Below are 18,705 nucleotides of genomic sequence, written 5' to 3'. Positions count from 1 at the left end.
TAATAACACAAAGGGGGAAGGGCTGGAGCACCTTCCCTACGAGGACAGGCTGAGAGAGTTGGGGTTGTTCAGCCTGGAGAAGAGAAGGCTCTGAGGAGACCTTATAGTGACCTTCCAGTACCTGAAGGGGTACAAGAAAGATGTGGAGGGACTGTTCCTAAAAGCTTGTGGGGATAGGATGAGGGGGAAGGGGTATAAACTGGAGAGGGGCAGATTTAGACTGGACATAAGGAAGAATTTCTTCACCATAAGACACTGGCTCAGGGTCCCCAGGGAAGTTGTGGTTGTTCCATCCCTGGAGGTGTTCCAGGCCAGGTTGGATGGGCCTTGGGCAGCCTGATCCAGTGGGATGTCCCTGCCCATGGCAGTGGGGTTGGAACAGGATGATCTTTAAGAAAGAAGATGATCTTTAAGAAAAAGAACATGCAGTAAAGAAATAATCTAACAACATTAGTCTCCTGGTCCACTATTGGCTGTGCTTGGATCCTAGAGGAAGAGACAGGAAAGAGGTGAAAGATGGAGACGTGGCAAGCCCAGCCATGGCCACCACATGTTGTCACCTTGGGCCTTTTGAGGCTCTTGGAAACCCAACCCTGTCATGAGTAAAGCAGGCACACAAAAATATCCTCACCTGCCAGGGGAGCTGCTCACAAAGTCCTGGCCTCCCAAAGCCAGGGCTGTCAAAGGTCTGTCCCAAAGGACTTGCTGCAAGCTCACAGAGTCATGCCCAGGCTTGCCTTTGGCCACATATGAAGTGACAGCAAGGAACATTCCAGCACAGCAGTGACCTTAGCAAAGGAGCCCAAATGAAGTAGAAGGAATTGCAGATGCACACGGAATACCTGTGGCCAGGCAGCAGCTCATCTGAAGGCACCTTGCGTGGTTGTCAGGGTGACTTGACCTTTTCTCTTACTCCATAAACCTTCTGCTGCATTTTCAGAGGGTTCCATAACGAGCACAAGGCCAGACATTTTAACATTTGAGGTTAATTTGGAATAAGCCCACACCTACCACAAGGGAAATGATGTGAACTCTTGAATTTGCTTTCTTGGTGAAGAGAAGATTTCCTCTTTGCACGCTTCTTTGTATCTAGAAAATAACAATGACAATCTGCACTGCCAGAAGGTAGGAGGGAGCTCAGCTGGCGGCCTTACACCCAGCACCATAAGCTTGCCCTACCCTCATGACACAGCAGCATTTGATCTCAGCTTGCTAAAACCAGCGCTGAAACCTTGCCGAAAGGCTGGCTCCCCGCTCCTCTGCAGGGTCTGTAAGGCCTTGAGGGAGTTTTTTCATCCCACTGGGGCTCGGTTCCCAGCTGGGGAGCAAAGATAAGCAGCTCAGCGTACTCTGTGTATATAGATCGGGGAGGGCTTTGGTTTGAGCACTGCTTTTTTTTTTCTGCAGGAATAAGTTTCCAAGCACGTGGCCCTTTGGTATCCCACAGTCCAGCTCATTCTTGGCTGCAGCTTCTCCTTGGCACTGTTGTAAGCAAAAGACACCTGTGAGGGTTGGGGTGGCCCACGCGGCTGAGCGGGGAGCACCGTGCTCAGCCCCTGGTGCCCACGACTCTCCACCTTTGGCATCGACACTCCGGTGAGCTAGGCTGCTGCTAGGAAAAGGGAAACTTAGGAGCCAAGCATGAGGGAGAACAGGCCTGGAAGAGGCCAGCTACTTTCTGCCAGGGGAGTGCAGGGGAGGCTGAAAGGCTCTGAGAAACCTGAGAGCTCAGCGGGTTTCCCCACAAAGCCGTGTTTTGTTTTCCAGGATTTCAGGATAGCACATAAAACCAGGATTTTAACACCTAAGAGCGGGAGGAAACACGTGGCACACTGAAATGCCTCACATGCCGCCATGCTGAGGCAAGGACACCCAGCATGCCAACTGCTGGTCACATCTCTCTTGCTTCTCTTGCCTTCTGAAACTACTGAGAGATTTGAGGTTTCCTTGCTCTACACATCTGGATAATTTCCTTCTGAAGTGGCAGGAATTGCCTTTATAATGCTAGCAATGGAAGCTGGCATTTCTTCTGCAGTTTTAACTTAGCATTCAGACTTTAGCTGCTGAAGTCTCTGCAGTTTTCAGCTCTTTTTGCACAATATAAAGATCAGAATTGCCTCTGTAAAGAATTAACATGTGCAACTCAGTTGCCCAGAGGGTCTCCAGGAGGTTCTTGACCTCATTTACTCAAATTATCGATAAGAATGGCTGGTAAGAATAAAAGAGGAAAGGGTGGATGCCACAAAACATCAGCAGTGAAACGCACCACATCTCTGAGGACATTTGCAACACAGCTAAATGGAGCAGTGACTCAGGAGGCAGACATTCCTTCTGAGCAATGCAGGGCACCGGACCTGGAATCCGGGAATTCAGGCAGTGCTCCCCTTGCCTGCCTGTCAATGACTCACATTTCAACATTAAACTGACAGCCCCGCATCTCCGAGGCAGTAGACAAACACTAAAGCATCAGTTATTCCCGTGGCAGCCTCCGATTCTACAGAAGATGCAGCTGACCTGAGGCAGCTCTGCAGGTTAGTTTTGATTAGCAAATAATTCACACGGAAACCCCCAAGAAACGGGGCCATACAGACCACAGCGAGAAGCCTGAGCTGCCCCTTGTGAGGCACATTCCGTAGAACAACGCTCCCTCAGTTCCGATGTCCCCGAAGCAGTGGGGAGGCAGAATGCACAGGCGCTCCCGGGGAGAGTCCCTGCTTATGCACAGCGATAAACGCCTGCGAAGGCGCAGGGCTGGGAGTCAGGGCTCATGTTTGCCAAAGAGCTTTTCAAACGTACCCACTCTGGCTGTCATCATGATTACTGTTCAGCACAGCCCTGTTTTTAGCAGGTGTGGCTGCGCGTCTGCGGGCATCTTAGCTTTGCACCAGCCTCAGCTTTACTCAAAGAGCAAAGGCTTCCTTTTTCTAGCTTGATTCAGGGAATTAAATCCACCTGGCTGACTGGCCTGGGAGTGACGGTGAAGGACACTGCATTCAGAATAGACTCTGATCCTGATCAGGATCACGGGCAGCATCTGGTGTCAAAAGGAGCAAACAGGAGGCTGGAAAAAGCTGAATAACCAGCTGGTTTGTTGCTCTAGAAAGTGCCTGAGCATTCCCACTCTAGAGTTGCTGCCTTGACCTCATAGGGAGCCAGTGCGTGGTGGTGCTCGTGCAGTTTGGCACAGATACCTACCATGTTTCCAGGCTCGCAGTGGGCACCTGCTGGTGGGTCACACTTCCAGCACTTCTGGCTGCACCAGGCTGTGGCTCTGCAGCTGATCCGGAGTAGGAAAGTGCCTGAGCTCTAACCAACAGAGCCAGTTTTGCTATTCAGACACAGTATTTATTCCCTCCAAACCATGCACAGCTCTTTACCCCACTAAGCAGATGCTTTGTTATCCTCCACGGTGTGATAAGAATGGGCAGCGGATGAAAAGACGGTGGGCTTAGCGGAACACTGGCCATTACCCGAAGCACTTTGCCGTCAAGCAGAATCCAAGCTTGCAGACTCAGGTGCAGAGTCTGCCTTGGATCTAGTAACCCATTTTGGAAATTCCTGAGCTCCACAACCCAAACAATTCCTATTTTTTCCAGCTAGTAACCTGAAAAAACATTGACAGTTAACAGAACGATGGTGCTCTCAGGAGCACAGAGAAGGATCCGGCTGCAGTTGGCTGGCCTGAAGCGCCACTGTCTGGAGGCGTTAGTGGATTAAAAGATAGAAAATACATAAACGGACTGCGTTTTCTAGACTTCTTTAAGCATCATTTTTCAAACCTACCTTAATACATAAATATTTGTAATGCGTCCTGGAACGAACGGTCATTGACAATGAGGCACTACAGACATACAAGAAGAATTACAGACAGACAAAAAGTATTGCCGGGGCTCTCCGATTCCCTCTTGCTTCTTTCCTTCCAACCCCATGAATTGCCTCGGCTGCAGGCAGCTCACGCCCTCTGCAGCTCAGTCCTCTGGCAGCATCTTCTGCCTCAGGAGACAGAGAAGTCACTGTACAAAGCCGGCAGGAGGTAGACACGCAGGACTGCGCTGCCCGGCTGTAGGGTGGAGACCCAACAGATCCAGAGATATATAAATAAATATCTTCCAAAACAAAATCCAGTTCCAGTTTCCTCCTTCTCCTCTAAAAAGAGGTAAAGAAAATAAAGGCCTTAGCTGAACTCCTCTCTCCCGATGGGAGGCTTATGCACAGAACAGGATGCAGGAGCGAGACCTGCTCTCACCTGCATCGGCACTGCAAGCATCACACGATTTTTCAAGACGCTTCTCCCCTCCTCAAGAAATCTTCTACCAGCTTGTCAAATTTCTGCAAGGAATTCTGCTTTAGGACATTTAAGGGAGTGAGTAAATACTGTTGTGCGAGTCCAGTCAGAAAGTGCTCCTCAGAAGCAGAGGCCTGGCTGACAGCGCTGGCTGCCCCGGCTCCTCCTGGCTGTTCTCTGCTCAGCTTTTCCTTCCCTGTCTCCTTTCCAGCGTCACAAGCGCAGCCTCCTCTTGAGAGCACAGACTTATAGCAGTTCTGCTGAAGAGCCTCAACACCTGTGGACTCTTCGTATTTCTCAGGGGACTCATAAACCACTCCTCGGGGCGCAGACTGCTGTGCCGCTCTCTTCAGGCGACACATGGGTTCCTGCCCCTTCCTTTTGCTTTGCTGCTGGACGGGCTCGTGCACAGGCTTTGGGACATCAAAGTCAGGAAGTACCTGCGGGGCAGAACTTAAGTATTTCTGAAAGTAAGCCTGGCACGTGCTGCCCTTCACGATGGGAATGACCGAGCACGGCTTCAGCCACTCCACAAATTCGCACAGCTCCGAAAAAGATGAGTGATCCGAGTAGGGAATGGTGTGGATGTTGGGGTGGGTGACCTTCACCGGCCTGCCGGTAGGGACGATGGCAATGGTGGGGTGCAGCTTGTTCCAGCTGACGAGGGTATCCGAGCGGATCTCAGCGACATCCACAGCACGGATCCAGCCGGCTCCCTCCTCGGTGGTGAAGACATCAGGCAGCTCCAGCAGCCGCATCTGCTCCAGGCGCCAGGGGCTCACCACCACCCAGGTGCCAAACTCCACGGCCAGGTCCACCAGCAGCGCCTCCTTCCCCAGGCTGTACAGACCTGCGAGGAGAGCCGTGAGCCGCGCTCTGGGGCTGGGGCGCGGCACGAGCCGTGGCAGAGCTGTGGGCACAGCGGTGGGAAGCAGCACTCACCGATGACGACGTGGTGCCGCGGGTGCGAGCGGATGAGGTGGGCAGCCTGGCGCGTGGCGTGCTGTCGCGAGGGCAGCGGCCGTTGTGGGTGGCAGTGGGTGTTGTCCAAGTAGAGGCGGTCGATGTGACGGCCCTGCAGCGCTGGCTCGTCCTGCATGCTCCTCGCGTAGCGGAAATCCCCTGCAAGGACAGGGTGTCAGGGCAGCGCAGGGGCTGCGCCGTACCGGTGCGCAGGACAGTGGTGGGGACCATGCCAGGGGCTGCGGGACCGTGCTGGGAGTGCCCATACCTGTGTACAGGATGGTGCCAAAGGCACCCTCGAAGAGGAACATGACGGAGCCGGGGCAGTGGTTGGCGTCGAGCAGCGTCACCGTCACCTCCTCGCCCACCACATGGCTCTGTCCCACCTCCAGCGGCCGGATCCAGCACGGCGGCACCTGGAGGGCGGGTGGGGGGTGTCAGAGCAGGGCTGGGGTCTGCGCTTTGTGTGTACCTGGAGGTGCTGGTGCAGAAGGTGGGAGGCCAGGGGGGGTCGGTGATGCCCACGGATGTGCAGGGCAGCAGTGCCAGAGCCGAGGCGGGGTGGAGGGGGGATCAGAGTCAGCGGTGTCAATGCCCACATAGCGGTGGGCATCCCCTGCCAGGGATGCTCGGGGCAGGGGGGATGCCAGGGCAGAGAATACCGAGGTGGGGGGAGGGATGCCGGGGCTGGGGGTGCCGGGAGGGGGGGGCGGAGAGAGGGATGCCGGGGCAGGGGGGATGCCTTGGAAGGGGGGAATACCGGGACAAGGGGAAAGGGATGCTGAGGTGGGGGATGCCGGAGTGGGGGGGGGGGGAGAAAGAGGGATGCCGGGGTCGGGGGGGGCGGAGAGGGATGCCGGGGCGGGGAAGGGAGGGATACCGGGACAAGGGGAAGGGGATGCTGAGGTGGGGGATGCCGGAGTGGGAGGGGGAGAGGGATGGGGGAGCGGGGGGGAAAGGATGCTGGTGTCGGGGGGGGGAGAGGGATGCCGGGGTCGGGGGGGGGAGAGGGATGCCGGGGTCGGGGCGGGGAGGGGTGAGGGATGCCGGGGTCTGGGGAGAGAGGGAAGAGGGATGCCGGGGTCTGGGTGGGGGGGGAGAGGGATGCCGGGGTCTGGGGGGGGGGGGAGAGGGATGCCGGGGTCTGGGGGGGGGGGAGAGGGATGCCGGGGTCGGGGGAGAGGGATGCCGGGGTCGGGGGTGGGGGGGAGAGGGGGGGAGAGGGATGGGGGAGCGGGGGGGGGGAAAGGATGCTGGTGTCGGAGGGGGTGAGGGATGCCGGGGGGAGCCCGGGCACCTGCAGGCGCCGCCGCAGCAGGCGGGCGGTGAGCGGCGAGCAGTAGATGGGGCGGCTCCAGGTGCTGGAGAGCCCCGCGGTGTGGTCGGCGTGTAGGTGCGAGAGGAAGAAGAGCCGCGCCCCGGGCGCGCGCCGCACGCTCCAGCAATCCACGGCGATGGGCGTCCCCGCGATCGCCGTCCCGTTCATCGCCCCCCGCTCGCCGCCCCGCTGTTCATGGCTCCGCGAGCGCCGCCGCCCCGCGCGAATTTGGCGGGTGGCGACGGCGCAGGCGCGGGGCGGGGCCGGAACCGGAGCGGGGCCGCGGCGGACGGGGCCGGTGATGCCGTACCTGAGCGGCGACGAGGCGGTGCGGGAGCTGCGGCGGACGCTCTGCAACCCCCACGTGCAGGCGGACCCCGCGCGGTACCGCGCGGCCGTGATGCGCGTTATCCGGTACCGGGATGGGGCGGGGGGGCAGCACGGGTGGGGGGGTCAGGGGTCGGTGGGGGTCAGGGGTCGGTGGGGGTCCGGGTCTGGTGGGGGTCAGGAGTTGGTGGGGGTCAGGGGTCGGTGGGGGTCCGGGGTCGGTGGGGGTCAGAGGTCAGTGGGGGTTAGGGGCTGGGGGGGGTCAGGGGCTGCGGGGGGTCAGGGGCTAGTGGGGGTCAGGGGTCGGTGGGGGTCAGGGGCTGGTGGGGGTCAGGGGCTGGTGGTAGTCAGGGGCTGGTGGGGGTCAGGGGTCGGTGGGGGTCAGGGGCTGGTGGGGGTCAGGGGCTAGTGGGGGTCAGGGGTCGGTGGGGGTCGGTGGGGGTCAGAGGTCAGTGGGGGTTAGGGGCTGGGGGGGGTCAGGGGCTGCGGGGGGTCAGGGGCTAGTGGGGGTCAGGGGTCGGTGGGGGTCAGGGGTCGGTGGGGGTCAGGGGCTGGTGGGGGTCAGGGGCTAGTGGGGGTCAGGGGTCGGTGGGGGTCAGGGGCTGGTGGGGGTCAGGGGTCGGTGGGGGTCAGGGGTCGGTGGGGGTCAGGGGCTGGTGGGGGTCAGGGGTTCGTGGGGGTCAGGGGTTCGTGGGGGTCAGGGGTCGGTGGGGGTCAGGGACTGGGGGGGGTCAGGGTCTGGTGAGGGTCAGGGTCTGGTGGGGGTCAGGGGTCGGTGAGGGTCAGGGGTCGGTGGGGGTCAGGGGTTGGTGGGGGTCCGGGGCAGCGGGGGCTGCAGCTGGGGAGTGGCAGGGACTGGGGTCGGTGGGGGTCAGTGGGGTTCAGTGGGGCTTCGAGAGCAGGGGCGAGCCTGGGCGCGGCGATGCCCGCTGACCCGCGTGGCAGGCACATGTCGCAGGGTGCGGAGGTGTCGTCGCTGTTTGCGGAGATGGTGAAGGCGGGCGCGGCGGCGGACCTGGCGCAGAAGAAGCTGTCGTGGCTGTTCGTGCAGGCGCAGGCACCGCGGCAGCCGCAGCTCGCGTTGCTCGCCGTGAACTCGCTGCGCCGTGATTGCGCGCATCCCAGCCCTGCTGTGCGAGGGCTCGCCCTGCGTAGCATGTGTGGACTACGGTGAGGGGGGGACCGGGGGGGTGGGAGTGTCTGGGTGGGGGTCCTGGGGCGGCGGAGGGGGTCCTGGGGCGGTGGAGAGGGTCCTGGGGCGGTGGAGGGGGTCCTGGGGCGGTGGAGGGGGTCCTGGGGCAATGGAGAGGGTCCTGGGGCGGTGGAGGGGGTCCTGGGGCGGTGGAGGTGGTCTTGGGGCGGTGGAGGGAGTCTTGGGGTGGTGGAGGGGTATTGGGGCAGTGGTGGAGCTGAGGCAGAAAGGGGTCTCAGGTGGTGGAGGGGACCAGAGGGGGTCCTGGGGCATTATTAGAGGGGTCCTGGGAGGGTGCAGAAGAGGCTCTCAGGTGGTGGGGGGAGACTGGGGAGTGGGAGTGTTTAGGAGGGGGCCAAGAGCAAGGTCCCAGGGCGGTGGACAGGTCCCCAGGTAGGATGCTGTCCCAGGGTAGGAGGGGGTCCCAGGCAGTGGAGGGGATCCCGAGGAATGGAAGGAGCGCGCGGAGCTGGGGGTTGGTCCTGGAGGAGGTTGCTGGAGCGGCACGGGGAAGTCGCAGGCTGTGGAGGGGGCCAGGGACGATAGGGATGGTCCTAGAGGAGGTTCCTGGGGAGGCAGTCGGGGTCTCAGGTGGTGGAGGGGAGACCCTGGGGCAGCGGAGGTGTCACGGGCGAGGTTGCTGGGGTGGCAGAGGTGGGCAGTCGCGGGTGGTGGAAGGGACCCGAGACAGTGGTGTGGGGTTCTTGCTGATGCCTACCTGCCCACAGGATTCCCGGGATTCAGGAGTACCTGCAGCAGCCGCTGCTCAATGGCCTGCGGGACAAGGCCTCCTACGTACGCAGGGCGGCTGTGCTGGGCTGTGCCAAGATGCTGAAGCTGCAGGGAGACTGCGAAGTAGGTGAGCGGAGCAGCTGGGTGCTGGAGAAGAGGTGGTGGCCCTGAAACGGAGGCGTACGGCTGCTGGAAGTGTTTTTGTGAGTGATTAATGGGATTAAACCAGAATTCCATACAGATACCTCTGCCCCTTTGCAGATGGTGCCCTGGTGAATGAGCTGTACAGTTTGCTTCGCGATCAGGATCCTATCGTGGTCGTGAACTGTCTGAGGGCCTTAGAAGAGATCTTGAAGAAGGAGGGAGGAGTTGTCATCAACAAACCTATTGCCCATCATCTCCTCAACAGGTCTGTTTACTTGGATGGTGCTGGAAGCTTTGCTCTTGTTCTTGCGTTTCGCCTGCTAGCGAAGCAGGTGTTTCTGAGCTCCAGCCAGAACTGGAAGAGGAGACTCAGGCACCTGAGGATGGCGATGCCCATCCTGAGAGAAGCCACACTTTCAGAGCAGTCCAAGATGCCCTGCTTTTCCAGGGAGACTTTGCTTCAGCTGCTGGTTTTGTTTGGAATTGTAAGTTAGTGTCATTAGATGGGAGTTTTGGTGACAGCGTACACAGTATATCTGTGGGACAGTTATGTTCTAGTACATCCCTTGCAGTCTGTTGAAAGATATATAACTTATCCAGTGCTTGAAGATATTAAATGTTCTGCAAGCAATTCCACGTGATTTGGCAAAAGGAGGATTCTCTGCCCAGGGTTCTTGTTGGTGTTGCTGTCTGGCTTAGAGCGCTCATGACTGGTATGGGCTGAGCCTCCGGGCGTGCACCGACCATTTCTCTTGCGATATCTACTTCTGAAGCACAGCGTTTGGTTTGGAACAGAGGCCGTGAGGAATTCGGAGGCTACACCTTCTGCACGAGCTCAGGTTTTTTTTGTGTGCTTTCCAGCTTCTGTTTGTTCTCCTGGCAGGATGGCCGATCTGGATCAGTGGGGGCAAAGCGAGGTGCTCACCTTCCTTCTGCGCTACAAGCCCCGCAGCGAGGAGGAGCTCTTTGACATACTCAACCTGCTGGACGGCTATCTCAAAAGCAGCAGCACCAGCGTTGTGATGGCAGCCACTAAGCTGTTCCTGGTGCTTGCCAGGGAGTACCCGCACGTGCAAGCAGACGTTTTGGTGAGAGTGAAGGGGCCGCTGCTGTCTGCCTGCACATCTGAGAGCAGGGAGCTGTGCTTCACCGCGCTCTGCCACGTCCGTCAGATCCTTGGTAGCCTTCCCGGCCATTTCAGCAGCCACTACAAGAAGTTCTTCTGTTCGTATTCAGAGCCCCACTACATCAAATGCCAGAAGATGGAGGTGTTGTGCGAGCTGGTGAACGATGAGAACGTCCAGCAGGTGCTGGAGGAGCTGAAGGGCTATTGCACTGATGTGTCGGTGGAGCTTGCCCAAGGGGCGATCTTCGCCATAGGTAAGGGCTGTCTCCCGCCTCAGCCCCAGCCTTTCCTCTTCTGGTGGTTTTGCCCCTCTTGTGAGACCTCATTTGGAGTATTGTGTACAATTCTGGAATCCTCAATGTAAGAAGGACATGGAGCTGTTGGAACAGGTCCAGAGGAGGCTACAAAGATGATTAGAGGGCTGGAGCACCTTCCATATGAGGACAGGCTGAGAGAGTTGGGGTGGTTCAGCCTGGAGAAGAGAAGGCTCCGAGGAGACCTTAGAGCAGCTTCCAGTACTGAAGGGGCTACAAGAAAGCTGGGGAGGGACTTTTTACAAAGGCTTGTGGGGACAGGACGAGGGGCAATGGGTATAAACTGGAGAGGGGCAGATTTAGACTGGACATAAGGAGGAATTTCTTCACGGTGAGGGTGAGGAGGCCCTGGCCCAGGTTGCCCAGGGAAGCTGTGGCTGCCCCATCCCTGGGGGTGTTCAAGGCCAGGTTGGATGGGCCTTGGGCAGCCTGAGCCAGTGGGATGTCCCTGCCCATGGCAGGGGGGTTGGAACTGGATAATCTTTAAAGTCCCTTCCAACCCAAACTATTCTATGATTCTATGTTTACAATTCAGTTCAACTTGAGGCGCAGTTCCAGAGAAAGGAGGGTGTCCCTTGAGTGGGGAACCGGCTCAGTTTACACTTTCCAAAACCATAGTCTGAAAGGAAAAGAGAGAGACTGTTTCTTTAAAGTGGGTTTGTGATGAAAGGTTGGACTCGTTCCTATTTTACTCTGACAAAAGGTTGACTTTTGTGTCCTTTATTGTCCCTGCAGGCAATATAGCTAGGACATACACGGAGCCCTGCGTGGCGATTCTGACAGAGCTCCTGGGGCTTCAGCAGGAACACGTCACTTCAGGTAATCGTCTGCAGGATGCGTGCCTGCCTTGTGCTCTCAGGACACAGCCTTGGTGCGGCTTCTGATGCCAAACCCGGGCTCTGAAAAGCCCTCGGCTTTTCATGTACTTGGCATCTTCAGGTGGGAGGCTTCCTGGGGAAGCGGGGGCGTACGGGGTGACTGGACAGTGTGGTTTTCCCTTCCTTTGGAACCACTCTTTGTGTGGCGAAAGGGAGATGTCATAGCTGCAGTCATTGTGTGATGTGGAGGCTCCTTTTCTGCTGCCGACTTAGGGAGCGAGGGCCTCAGCAGAGACATTCTAGTGACTGTTATGAGGATCAAGATGGTTAATAGACCTTATTTTGAGTTCTTTCTGACTGGGACTCTTGGCCTGTGTCTTTTAAATCTTTGTGACTTGTGTTCCTCGTACAATAGCCTGATTCAACTGTACTAGGGCTTCTCTCTTGCTACACTGAGGTCTAACTTCCCATCACTGATGTTTCTACTCTCTCTTCTAAATGGACTTGCTTTTGGGTTTGGAAATCACACACTTGCACTCAGCTATTGAATTCAATCTTTGAAGCTGCTGGCGAGGCTGTAAGCAGGCAGCAGAGCCTTTAAAGTTTTGACCCGAAGTTCATGAGTTCGAACGCAAGTTTTTGAACTTGCGTTAGTTTTAATTCGTCATTCTAACCTTGTGCGTCTGAATCATTGTGAGTCAGCGTCTGTTCAAAGGCGGGGAATGTCCAGCAGAGAGGCTACTTTCCAGCAGCCAGAGGAACAACCTGAAGTTTCAGTGCTTTATTTTAGACTTGGTGCAATTCTGCTCTGACAAAGGCAGTATCATGGGACGTTGAAGCAGGGTGGCTCAGATCGTAGTCACAAGCGGGTCTCTTGCCTCCCGAGCTAAGCTTTGCAACGGCTCTGCAGTTGGGTTTTTTTCATTAGTTTTTTTCCTCTCCTGGTGGTTCTGTAACTCTTTAGGCACACTGAGCGTTCTATTTCCTTGCAGCGGTGGTCCAAGTGTTCCGGGACCTGATTTGGCTGTGTCCCCAGTGCACGGATGCCGTGTGTCGGGCCCTGCCTGGCTGTGAGGATGCCATCCAGGACAGCGAGGTAGGATGGCTTTCTGCCATGGGCTGGCAGCTCTCGAGGATGGGTTGGCAGAGGCTGCGTGGCTTTCCCTTGGCTCCTGAGTGGCAGTCAGGGATCGGGAACCTTCAGCAGGCGTGTTCGCTGGTGTCTGTTTGGTTCACGTCATGGATATGTGGTAAACAGCATCTCTTTTCCGTTTTTCCTGTGGTCCGTGCAGGGCAAGCAAGCGCTGATCTGGCTCCTGGGTGCACACGGTGAGAAAGTACCCAACGCCCCGTATGTTTTAGAAGACTTTGTGGAGAACGTGAAATCGGAGCTGTTCCCAGCAGTGAAGATGGAGCTACTGACAGCGCTGGTGCGACTTTTCCTGTCCCGTCCTGCTGAGTGCCAGGACATGCTGGGGAGGCTGCTCCACTACTGCATAGGTGGGTTTCCTTCATGGCTCTGAAGCTGTGGTGCGGGCGTTTCAGGCCAGGTTTGGCTGTGTCCCCAGCGCGTAGGTGCTGCGTGTCAGCATCCCAGCTGAGAGGAGACCATCAGAGATGGTGAGGTTGGGGTGGCTTTACGCCTTAGCTGCTGCTTGGCCCCTGGCTGTCTGCAACAGGCTCACGCTGTGTCCCTGGGAATCTGCTCTTAGTGATTAAGGGTTACTGCTTCAGGGAAATCTGGATGATGGAGTTCTCAGTAAATTATGTCTCTTTAATTCCCAGAGGAGGAGATGGATATGGCAGTACGAGACCGCGGGTTGTTCTACTATCGCCTGTTGCAGTCTGGGGTGGAAGAAGTGAAACGGATTTTGTGTAGCCCCAAGTCTGACCCCTCTCTGGGGCTCCTGGAAGACCAAACTGAACGATCCGTGAATACGTGGGCTTCAGAGTTCAACACTCTTGCTCCTGTTTATGGCAGAGAACGCTGGGCTCTCATCACTGCTCAACAGCCAGTGGAACCCTCTTATGCTTGTCCTCCGTGTCCTGATCCCAAGGGCAGCGGCACAGGTAAGCCACCTCACTTCAATTCGGGGTCCGTTTCCCTCTTGGCAGTAGGTGATCTTACATGCTCTTACAGTCCTTTGAGGAAGCTGCCTTTGGTCCACAAGCCCAGGGAATGCTGCTAAAGGTGCTGTGGTTCCAGCTGCCTTCATGTGGTGGCTCCATAAGATGTTCTTTCTGAAGTGGGGAGCTGCATCTTGTCCGCCGCATCTCATGCGTTTGTGGTTTCATTTCAGAGTCACTGATTTCTGAAGGGAGCAAAGAAGTCCTCGAGGTTCATCCTGATACAGGCAGCCTGACCTTAGTTCCTGACCTGTACGTGACCGCAGAGCAGTTTGAGAAGACCTGGCTGAGCCTGGACGCGAGCTGCCACCTCTCCCTGCCCTGGTGTGGGGCTGTTCATCCGGATGCCATACAGACGGCTCTCCACGTTGTCCACATCCAGACTATTGCGATGAGCAAAGCTGGTGCCCAGCCGTGGAAAGCTTATCTGAGTGCTCAGGACGACACAGGCTGCCTCTTCCTGACAGAGCTCTTGCTCGAGACAGCAGATTCGGAGATGAAGGTTTTGGTGAAGCAGAGCGAGGCCAAGCCGGAGGCGCTGCAGGCCTTTTTGTTGGTGTTGAGGACGGTCATCGGGGCAGTTGGCAGCCTGGAGTCCTGACTGCTTCGGGCTGCGAGTACGATACTTGCTTGGGGCACAGGAAAAGTTAATTTCTCTGGCTTCTTTTGCCATGCCTGCTGCTGGGTTTGTACGTGTGAACTGCGGGAGTGCCATCAGTGCTTTCCCAGCGCAACGAGTGCGCGTGGCATGCAGGCAACTGCAGATGTGAGATCACTGCCGCTGCGAGCAGGGCAGGTGAAGGGATGGGAGTGATTGGTGAGCTCGCTGCCCCTGCCAGGAGTCACAGAAGCGGTGACCTCTCTGGTGGTTGTCCCAAAGCACCAACGTGACTGAGGGAACCAGAGAAGAGCGAAATCTAGGGATGTGCTTTGGAGAGGTTTTCATGACAATTGCTAATAACTCAAATAACAAGTGGTTGGTTCTTGGTGTTTTGTGTGTGTGCGTGTGTTCATTCCGTGTGAGCTGTATAGACCTGCGTGACGTTGGCCATCTGCTCACACCAGAGTGGAAGAATTGCTGTTTAGGTCATTAACCTGTTCTTGCCAGCCTCAAAACCTGATTTTTTGAAGAGCAATGTCAACAGCACTCTGAAAGTTACAGAGAGTTGGACTTTGTACGGTGTCCTGAGCAGAGTTTCCTTGTCACAGCTGTGTTTTACACCTGTGAGGGGTGGTGGCTTCGTTAACCCTGTTCTCTAAGAGTTCTCATCATTTGTGCTTTCTTTTCATGGCTGTGTTGTACCTCTGAATTGCAGCGTGCCTTCCCTGTGCTTCCCTGAACGCTGCTGTGGTGTTAAACATCAGGATTTAGGTTTTATTCCTGACGTTCCCAATAAAAATATAACTCAATCCTGGCTGGTTTCTGGACTGCTTGTTTGTTCAGCTCTGAAGTCTGTGGAATGGAGGCATCCGATCGCTACTGTGGATCTGGAGAGACTCATTCCTTCCACTGTGGCTGAACCAAGGCTGCTCTGTGTCCGGGATGGGACCTGGGGCTTTCCAGCCTTTTTATCTGGACAGTTTTCTTGAAGAATGAGCACGTTGGCTGTGATTGATCAGCTGAAACATGGATTTACAGGTTATCTGGACAGGAATAGCTTATCTTGAAACTACACCACACCCATAACTTGAATGATGCCAGCGAGCAAATATCCGTGTGCCGCGCTGTGCTGAGGAGGAGCCTGAGCCCACGCTCTTCCCAGAACCTGTGCAGCTCTGGGAAAAAGAAGCCAAAGTCCAGAAGCAAAGCTCACCTGCAAAGAGCGGCAGCTCCGCAGCGGGGAGACGGGCTGCGATGGGCACCTTTGAGGAGCAGACCCAGTGCGTGGTGGAAGCTTTGTTCTTCGACCTCCTGAGCGAAGAGGAGAGCAGCTACCGGAGCCTGGAGACTGACTCGGGAGGTAGGGCTGGTGTGACAGAGCAGCGCTTTGGCTGACCACTGTAAGGGAAGGGGTTGTTGGGTTTCCTAAAACGCAGGCTTGTCGTGACTTCCAAGCTATCTCTGTTTTGGGGGAAAAGAGAGCAAAGTAAAGCTGTTGGAATGCCGGGCAGCCCCTGGCACTCCTCCTCGGCAGTCAGGAATGGGCTGTGGAGGCCGGGCAGCTGCCTTCTGCTCCTGGGGCAACACTGGCAGCACTGCCAGAAACCTGGAATTTTCATAGAATCATAGAATCACCAGGTTGGAAAGGACCCACTGGATCATCGAGTCCAACCATTCCTAACACTCCCTTAAACCATGTCCCTCAGCACTTCATCCACCCGTTCCTTAAACACCTCCAGGGAAGGTGACTCCCCCCCCTCCCTGGGCAGCTGTTCCAGTGCCCGATGACTCTTTCCATGAAGAATTTTTTTCTGATATCCAACCTGACCCTCCCCTGGCGCAGCTTGAGGCCATTCCCTCTTGTCCTGTCCCCTGTCACTTGGGAGAAGAGCCCAGCTCCCTCCTCTCCACAACCTCCTTTCAGGCAGTTGTAGAGAGCAATAAGGTCTCCCCTCAGCCTCCTCTTCTCAAGGCTCTCTCAGCCGCTCCTCGTAAGACTTGTTCTCCAGCCCCTCACCAGCTTCGTTGCTCTTCTCTGGACACACTCCAGAGCCTCAACATCCTTCTTGTGGTGAGGGGCCCAGAACTGAACACAGTACTCAAGGTGCGGTCTCACCAGTGCCGAGTACAGAGGGAGAATAACCTCCCTGGCCCTGCTGGTCACACTGTGTCTGATCCAAGCCAAGATGCCATTGGCCTTCTTGGCCACCTGGGCCACCGCTGGCTCATGTTCAGTCACTCAACACCCCCAGGTCCTTCTCCTCCGTGCAGCTCTCCAGCCACTCTTCTCCCAGTCTGTAGCACTGCACAGGGTTGTTGTGCCCCAAGTGCAGGACGCGGCATTTGGCCTGGATATCATATTCAAATCGCTCTTCCCATTATTTTCTCATCCACAAACCAGTTAAAACTGTCCCAGGAAACACTGGGATCTTACTGCCACTAGACAGCAAAGTTCACTTCTCAAAAGCTTTACAAGACTTTGTCATTTTGCCTGAAAAACTCCCTGCTACTGTGTAGCTCATTTCCCTCTCCTAGAGTCGACACTTGTGCCTCTATTTCCACTGTCCGGAGCACTGAGAAACCGTCTCAGAGCCGTGGGAGGCACAGGCACTGAGCACTGGCTCCGGATCGAGGGACGCGGAGCATGAATTAGCGGCTGAAGGAGGGAGGGGGCTGGATCAGGAAGCGATGCCTCCAGATCAAGTCGCCCACCACTTTATGTCGAAAGATCCTGCTTTCAGTTCCTTAGGACTCAGCCAGACATGGTAAACGGTTTTGCTGAGGCTTTCGGTGTCGGGCAGCTCGTGGCTGAGCCTTGTTTGGGCGATGTTCAGACAAAGCAAATAACACTCGGTTGAGATTTTCCCCTCAGGATGCTTTAAGGGGAAAATGCTTTAACTGAGGTGCTCCCCTGCCTTTAAGCAGTTTAGCTGAGAATTTCTAATGGTTTCATGTATTTGAAATTTCCGGTTTGTCTGTTGGTCCTCTGTGCGAACCTCCCCAAATCTGGGTTGCTACGAGTGCGATCTGCGCTGGCTCAGAAGGGACCATGTGTACAACACCCGCGTTCTCCAAAGGCTGTGATGACCTGCAGCCTCGAGATGCTGGGGGATGCAGGCAGGACTTCGGCATCCGATCGATGCTGCCGTGTCACCACGGTCCACAGAGGGAGCTGAGATGTTTTCCCTCTCCTCCGACCTTCCTTCCTTGCGTCTGGCAAGCAGAGAGACCGGGACAAACCCATGGAACATGGCCTTGTGCTCCCTGTAAATCGATGACCCTTCGATGGCTGTCAGATATTTCTTAGGGACTTTGGTTTTACCTTTCCTGCTGTGTCTCGTCCAAGGTCTGTGCTTCGTTCACACCTCAGCCCTCGAGGCAGCAACTCTGTGGTGTCTGCTGAAGGCAGCGTTCCGGAGGCAGCAGGCAAAGAGGCTGTGTTGGCGGCGTGGGTTCTCTTTCCTTGCCTTTAAGGCACCGTGCGGGAGCCCCTCACCCTACGCTCTCTGCTCCAGGGCCGCTGCTTTTGGCGGAGGAGCCCCCAACGGCGTTTGACCCTGTGGTGATCGCCAGTCGCCTGCGGCAGATGGGGGACCAGTGCAACATGGACTTTGAAAGGGTTTCCTCGGAGGCTCTTGCTGACGTCCTCAAGGGAAAGGTAAAGCGTGCCTGGTCCTGGTCCTGGGGAACGATGCGGCTGGCACTGCAGCCAGCGGCTGAGGAGAAGGGCAGGAGGCCCACGGTCCCATCATGGGTGGCGTGCAAGCCGTCAAGAAGCGGCAGAGTTGCCTTTTCTCCCTCTGTCATTGAAAAAGAAGCTCCAACTGGCCTCTCTGTGCTTGCAGATGGAGAGGTTTGGGACTGCCGTGGACTCCCTCAGCAGGAGCTGGAGTCACCAACACCCTGAGCTGGTCTATGAGAAAGCTTTCCTCTGTGTTTCTGTGAAACTGCTAATGCATCTCGCTAAGAAAATCCCAGCCATGGTGCATCCCAGCCAATTAGTCAGTGTGATTAACGGAAATCCACAAGTGAGAAGCTACATTGAAGCCTGCGGCGGATGGGTAAGGACATGGAAGTGGCAGTGATGTTTGCCTGGATGTTTGTGGCTCTTCCTTCGTGTCTCTTGGCTCATCACCAATATCCAGCACGTCCCCTCAGACACATGCACCAGCTCACCGGGCACAGAGCACGGCTCGGTGATGTCTTACTGGAGTCAGCATCAAACTTCCCATCTGCCTCTCAGTATTGGGGTTAAATTCCTTGTCTCAGCATCTTTGGAGCTCAGCTTGCTCCTTTGATGAGAATGGAATAACGAAGGACGTGCTGTACAGAAAGCACCATCCTGCTCACAACGGCACAGACCCTACTTGGTGCCTTTGACCCGGGGAGGGGTGGAATCGGCCAGCGAGAGGGTGGCAGCAGCAGGCAGGTCACCTGTCCCTCCATCCCACATCCTTTTCTGCCAGTTCCTTTAACCCTGTCTTGAAATTTTTCTCTGAAACACCTACGATGGTGATTTTTGTTTGTTTTCAGGAGAACCTGGGCAGCTGACAGGAAGGCTCTGCTGCTTCCCAGAAGGCGCCGATGGGTGTTCATTGATTTAACGGGGAGAAATGCTGTTGTATTTCTTCCAGAGGCTGTAAGAAGAACTGTGCACATAAGCAATGGGTAAAAGATTCTATCGCACTGTAAACAAAAATTAATAAATGACTCTCTTATTTAGTTTTGCTCTTGTATTCTCTTAAATTTAGCCATAAA

General features: G+C 56.2%; 3 protein-coding genes and 1 long non-coding RNA gene across 5 annotated transcripts; 2 read left to right on the top strand and 2 right to left on the bottom strand.

Moving 5' to 3' along the window:
* Window positions 1–278: 278 nt before the first annotated feature.
* On the bottom strand, window positions 279–1,385 carry LOC128854434 (uncharacterized). Its single transcript, XR_008453535.1, has 3 exons — window positions 1,180–1,385; window positions 1,012–1,089; window positions 279–486 (listed from the first exon to the last, which is right to left on the bottom strand). It is a non-coding gene; the product is annotated as an uncharacterized LOC128854434 (long non-coding RNA).
* A 1,129-nt stretch (window positions 1,386–2,514) lies between these two features.
* On the bottom strand, window positions 2,515–6,757 carry DCLRE1B (DNA cross-link repair 1B). Of its 2 annotated transcripts, XM_054087843.1 has the most exons (5): window positions 6,546–6,737; window positions 5,517–5,664; window positions 5,228–5,407; window positions 4,247–5,135; window positions 2,515–4,146 (listed from the first exon to the last, which is right to left on the bottom strand). In XM_054087843.1, the coding sequence occupies exons 1-4, from the start codon at window positions 6,732–6,734 to the stop codon at window positions 4,279–4,281; spliced, it is 1,374 nt and encodes a 457-aa protein (XP_053943818.1). In that variant the 5' UTR covers window positions 6,735–6,737; the 3' UTR covers window positions 2,515–4,146; window positions 4,247–4,278. The 2 variants fall into 2 exon arrangements, with proteins under 2 accessions (XP_053943818.1, XP_053943819.1); XM_054087844.1 differs by having other exon boundaries at window positions 2,515–5,135; window positions 6,546–6,757.
* A 73-nt stretch (window positions 6,758–6,830) lies between these two features.
* AP4B1 (adaptor related protein complex 4 subunit beta 1) lies at window positions 6,831–14,769 on the top strand. Its single transcript, XM_054087842.1, has 10 exons — window positions 6,831–6,980; window positions 7,839–8,063; window positions 8,814–8,944; window positions 9,079–9,226; window positions 9,845–10,341; window positions 11,137–11,220; window positions 12,212–12,315; window positions 12,512–12,719; window positions 13,005–13,289; window positions 13,520–14,769. Exons 1-10 carry the CDS (start codon window positions 6,868–6,870, stop codon window positions 13,945–13,947), a joined length of 2,223 nt encoding a protein of 740 aa, XP_053943817.1. The 5' UTR covers window positions 6,831–6,867; the 3' UTR covers window positions 13,948–14,769.
* Window positions 14,770–15,117: 348 nt separating this feature from the next.
* On the top strand, window positions 15,118–18,669 carry BCL2L15 (BCL2 like 15). The gene is made up of 4 exons (XM_009569800.2): window positions 15,118–15,307; window positions 17,463–17,605; window positions 17,793–18,008; window positions 18,481–18,669. Exons 1-4 carry the CDS (start codon window positions 15,202–15,204, stop codon window positions 18,496–18,498), a joined length of 483 nt encoding a protein of 160 aa, XP_009568095.2. The 5' UTR covers window positions 15,118–15,201; the 3' UTR covers window positions 18,499–18,669.
* Window positions 18,670–18,705: the final 36 nt, after the last annotated feature.

Source organism: Cuculus canorus, chromosome 24 (assembly GCF_017976375.1).
Source record: "Cuculus canorus isolate bCucCan1 chromosome 24, bCucCan1.pri, whole genome shotgun sequence".
NCBI classification, from domain to species: Eukaryota; Metazoa; Chordata; class Aves; order Cuculiformes; family Cuculidae; genus Cuculus; species Cuculus canorus.
The sequence above is the reverse complement of the archived record's forward strand: the minus strand, read 5'-3'. Positions and strand labels throughout refer to the sequence as shown.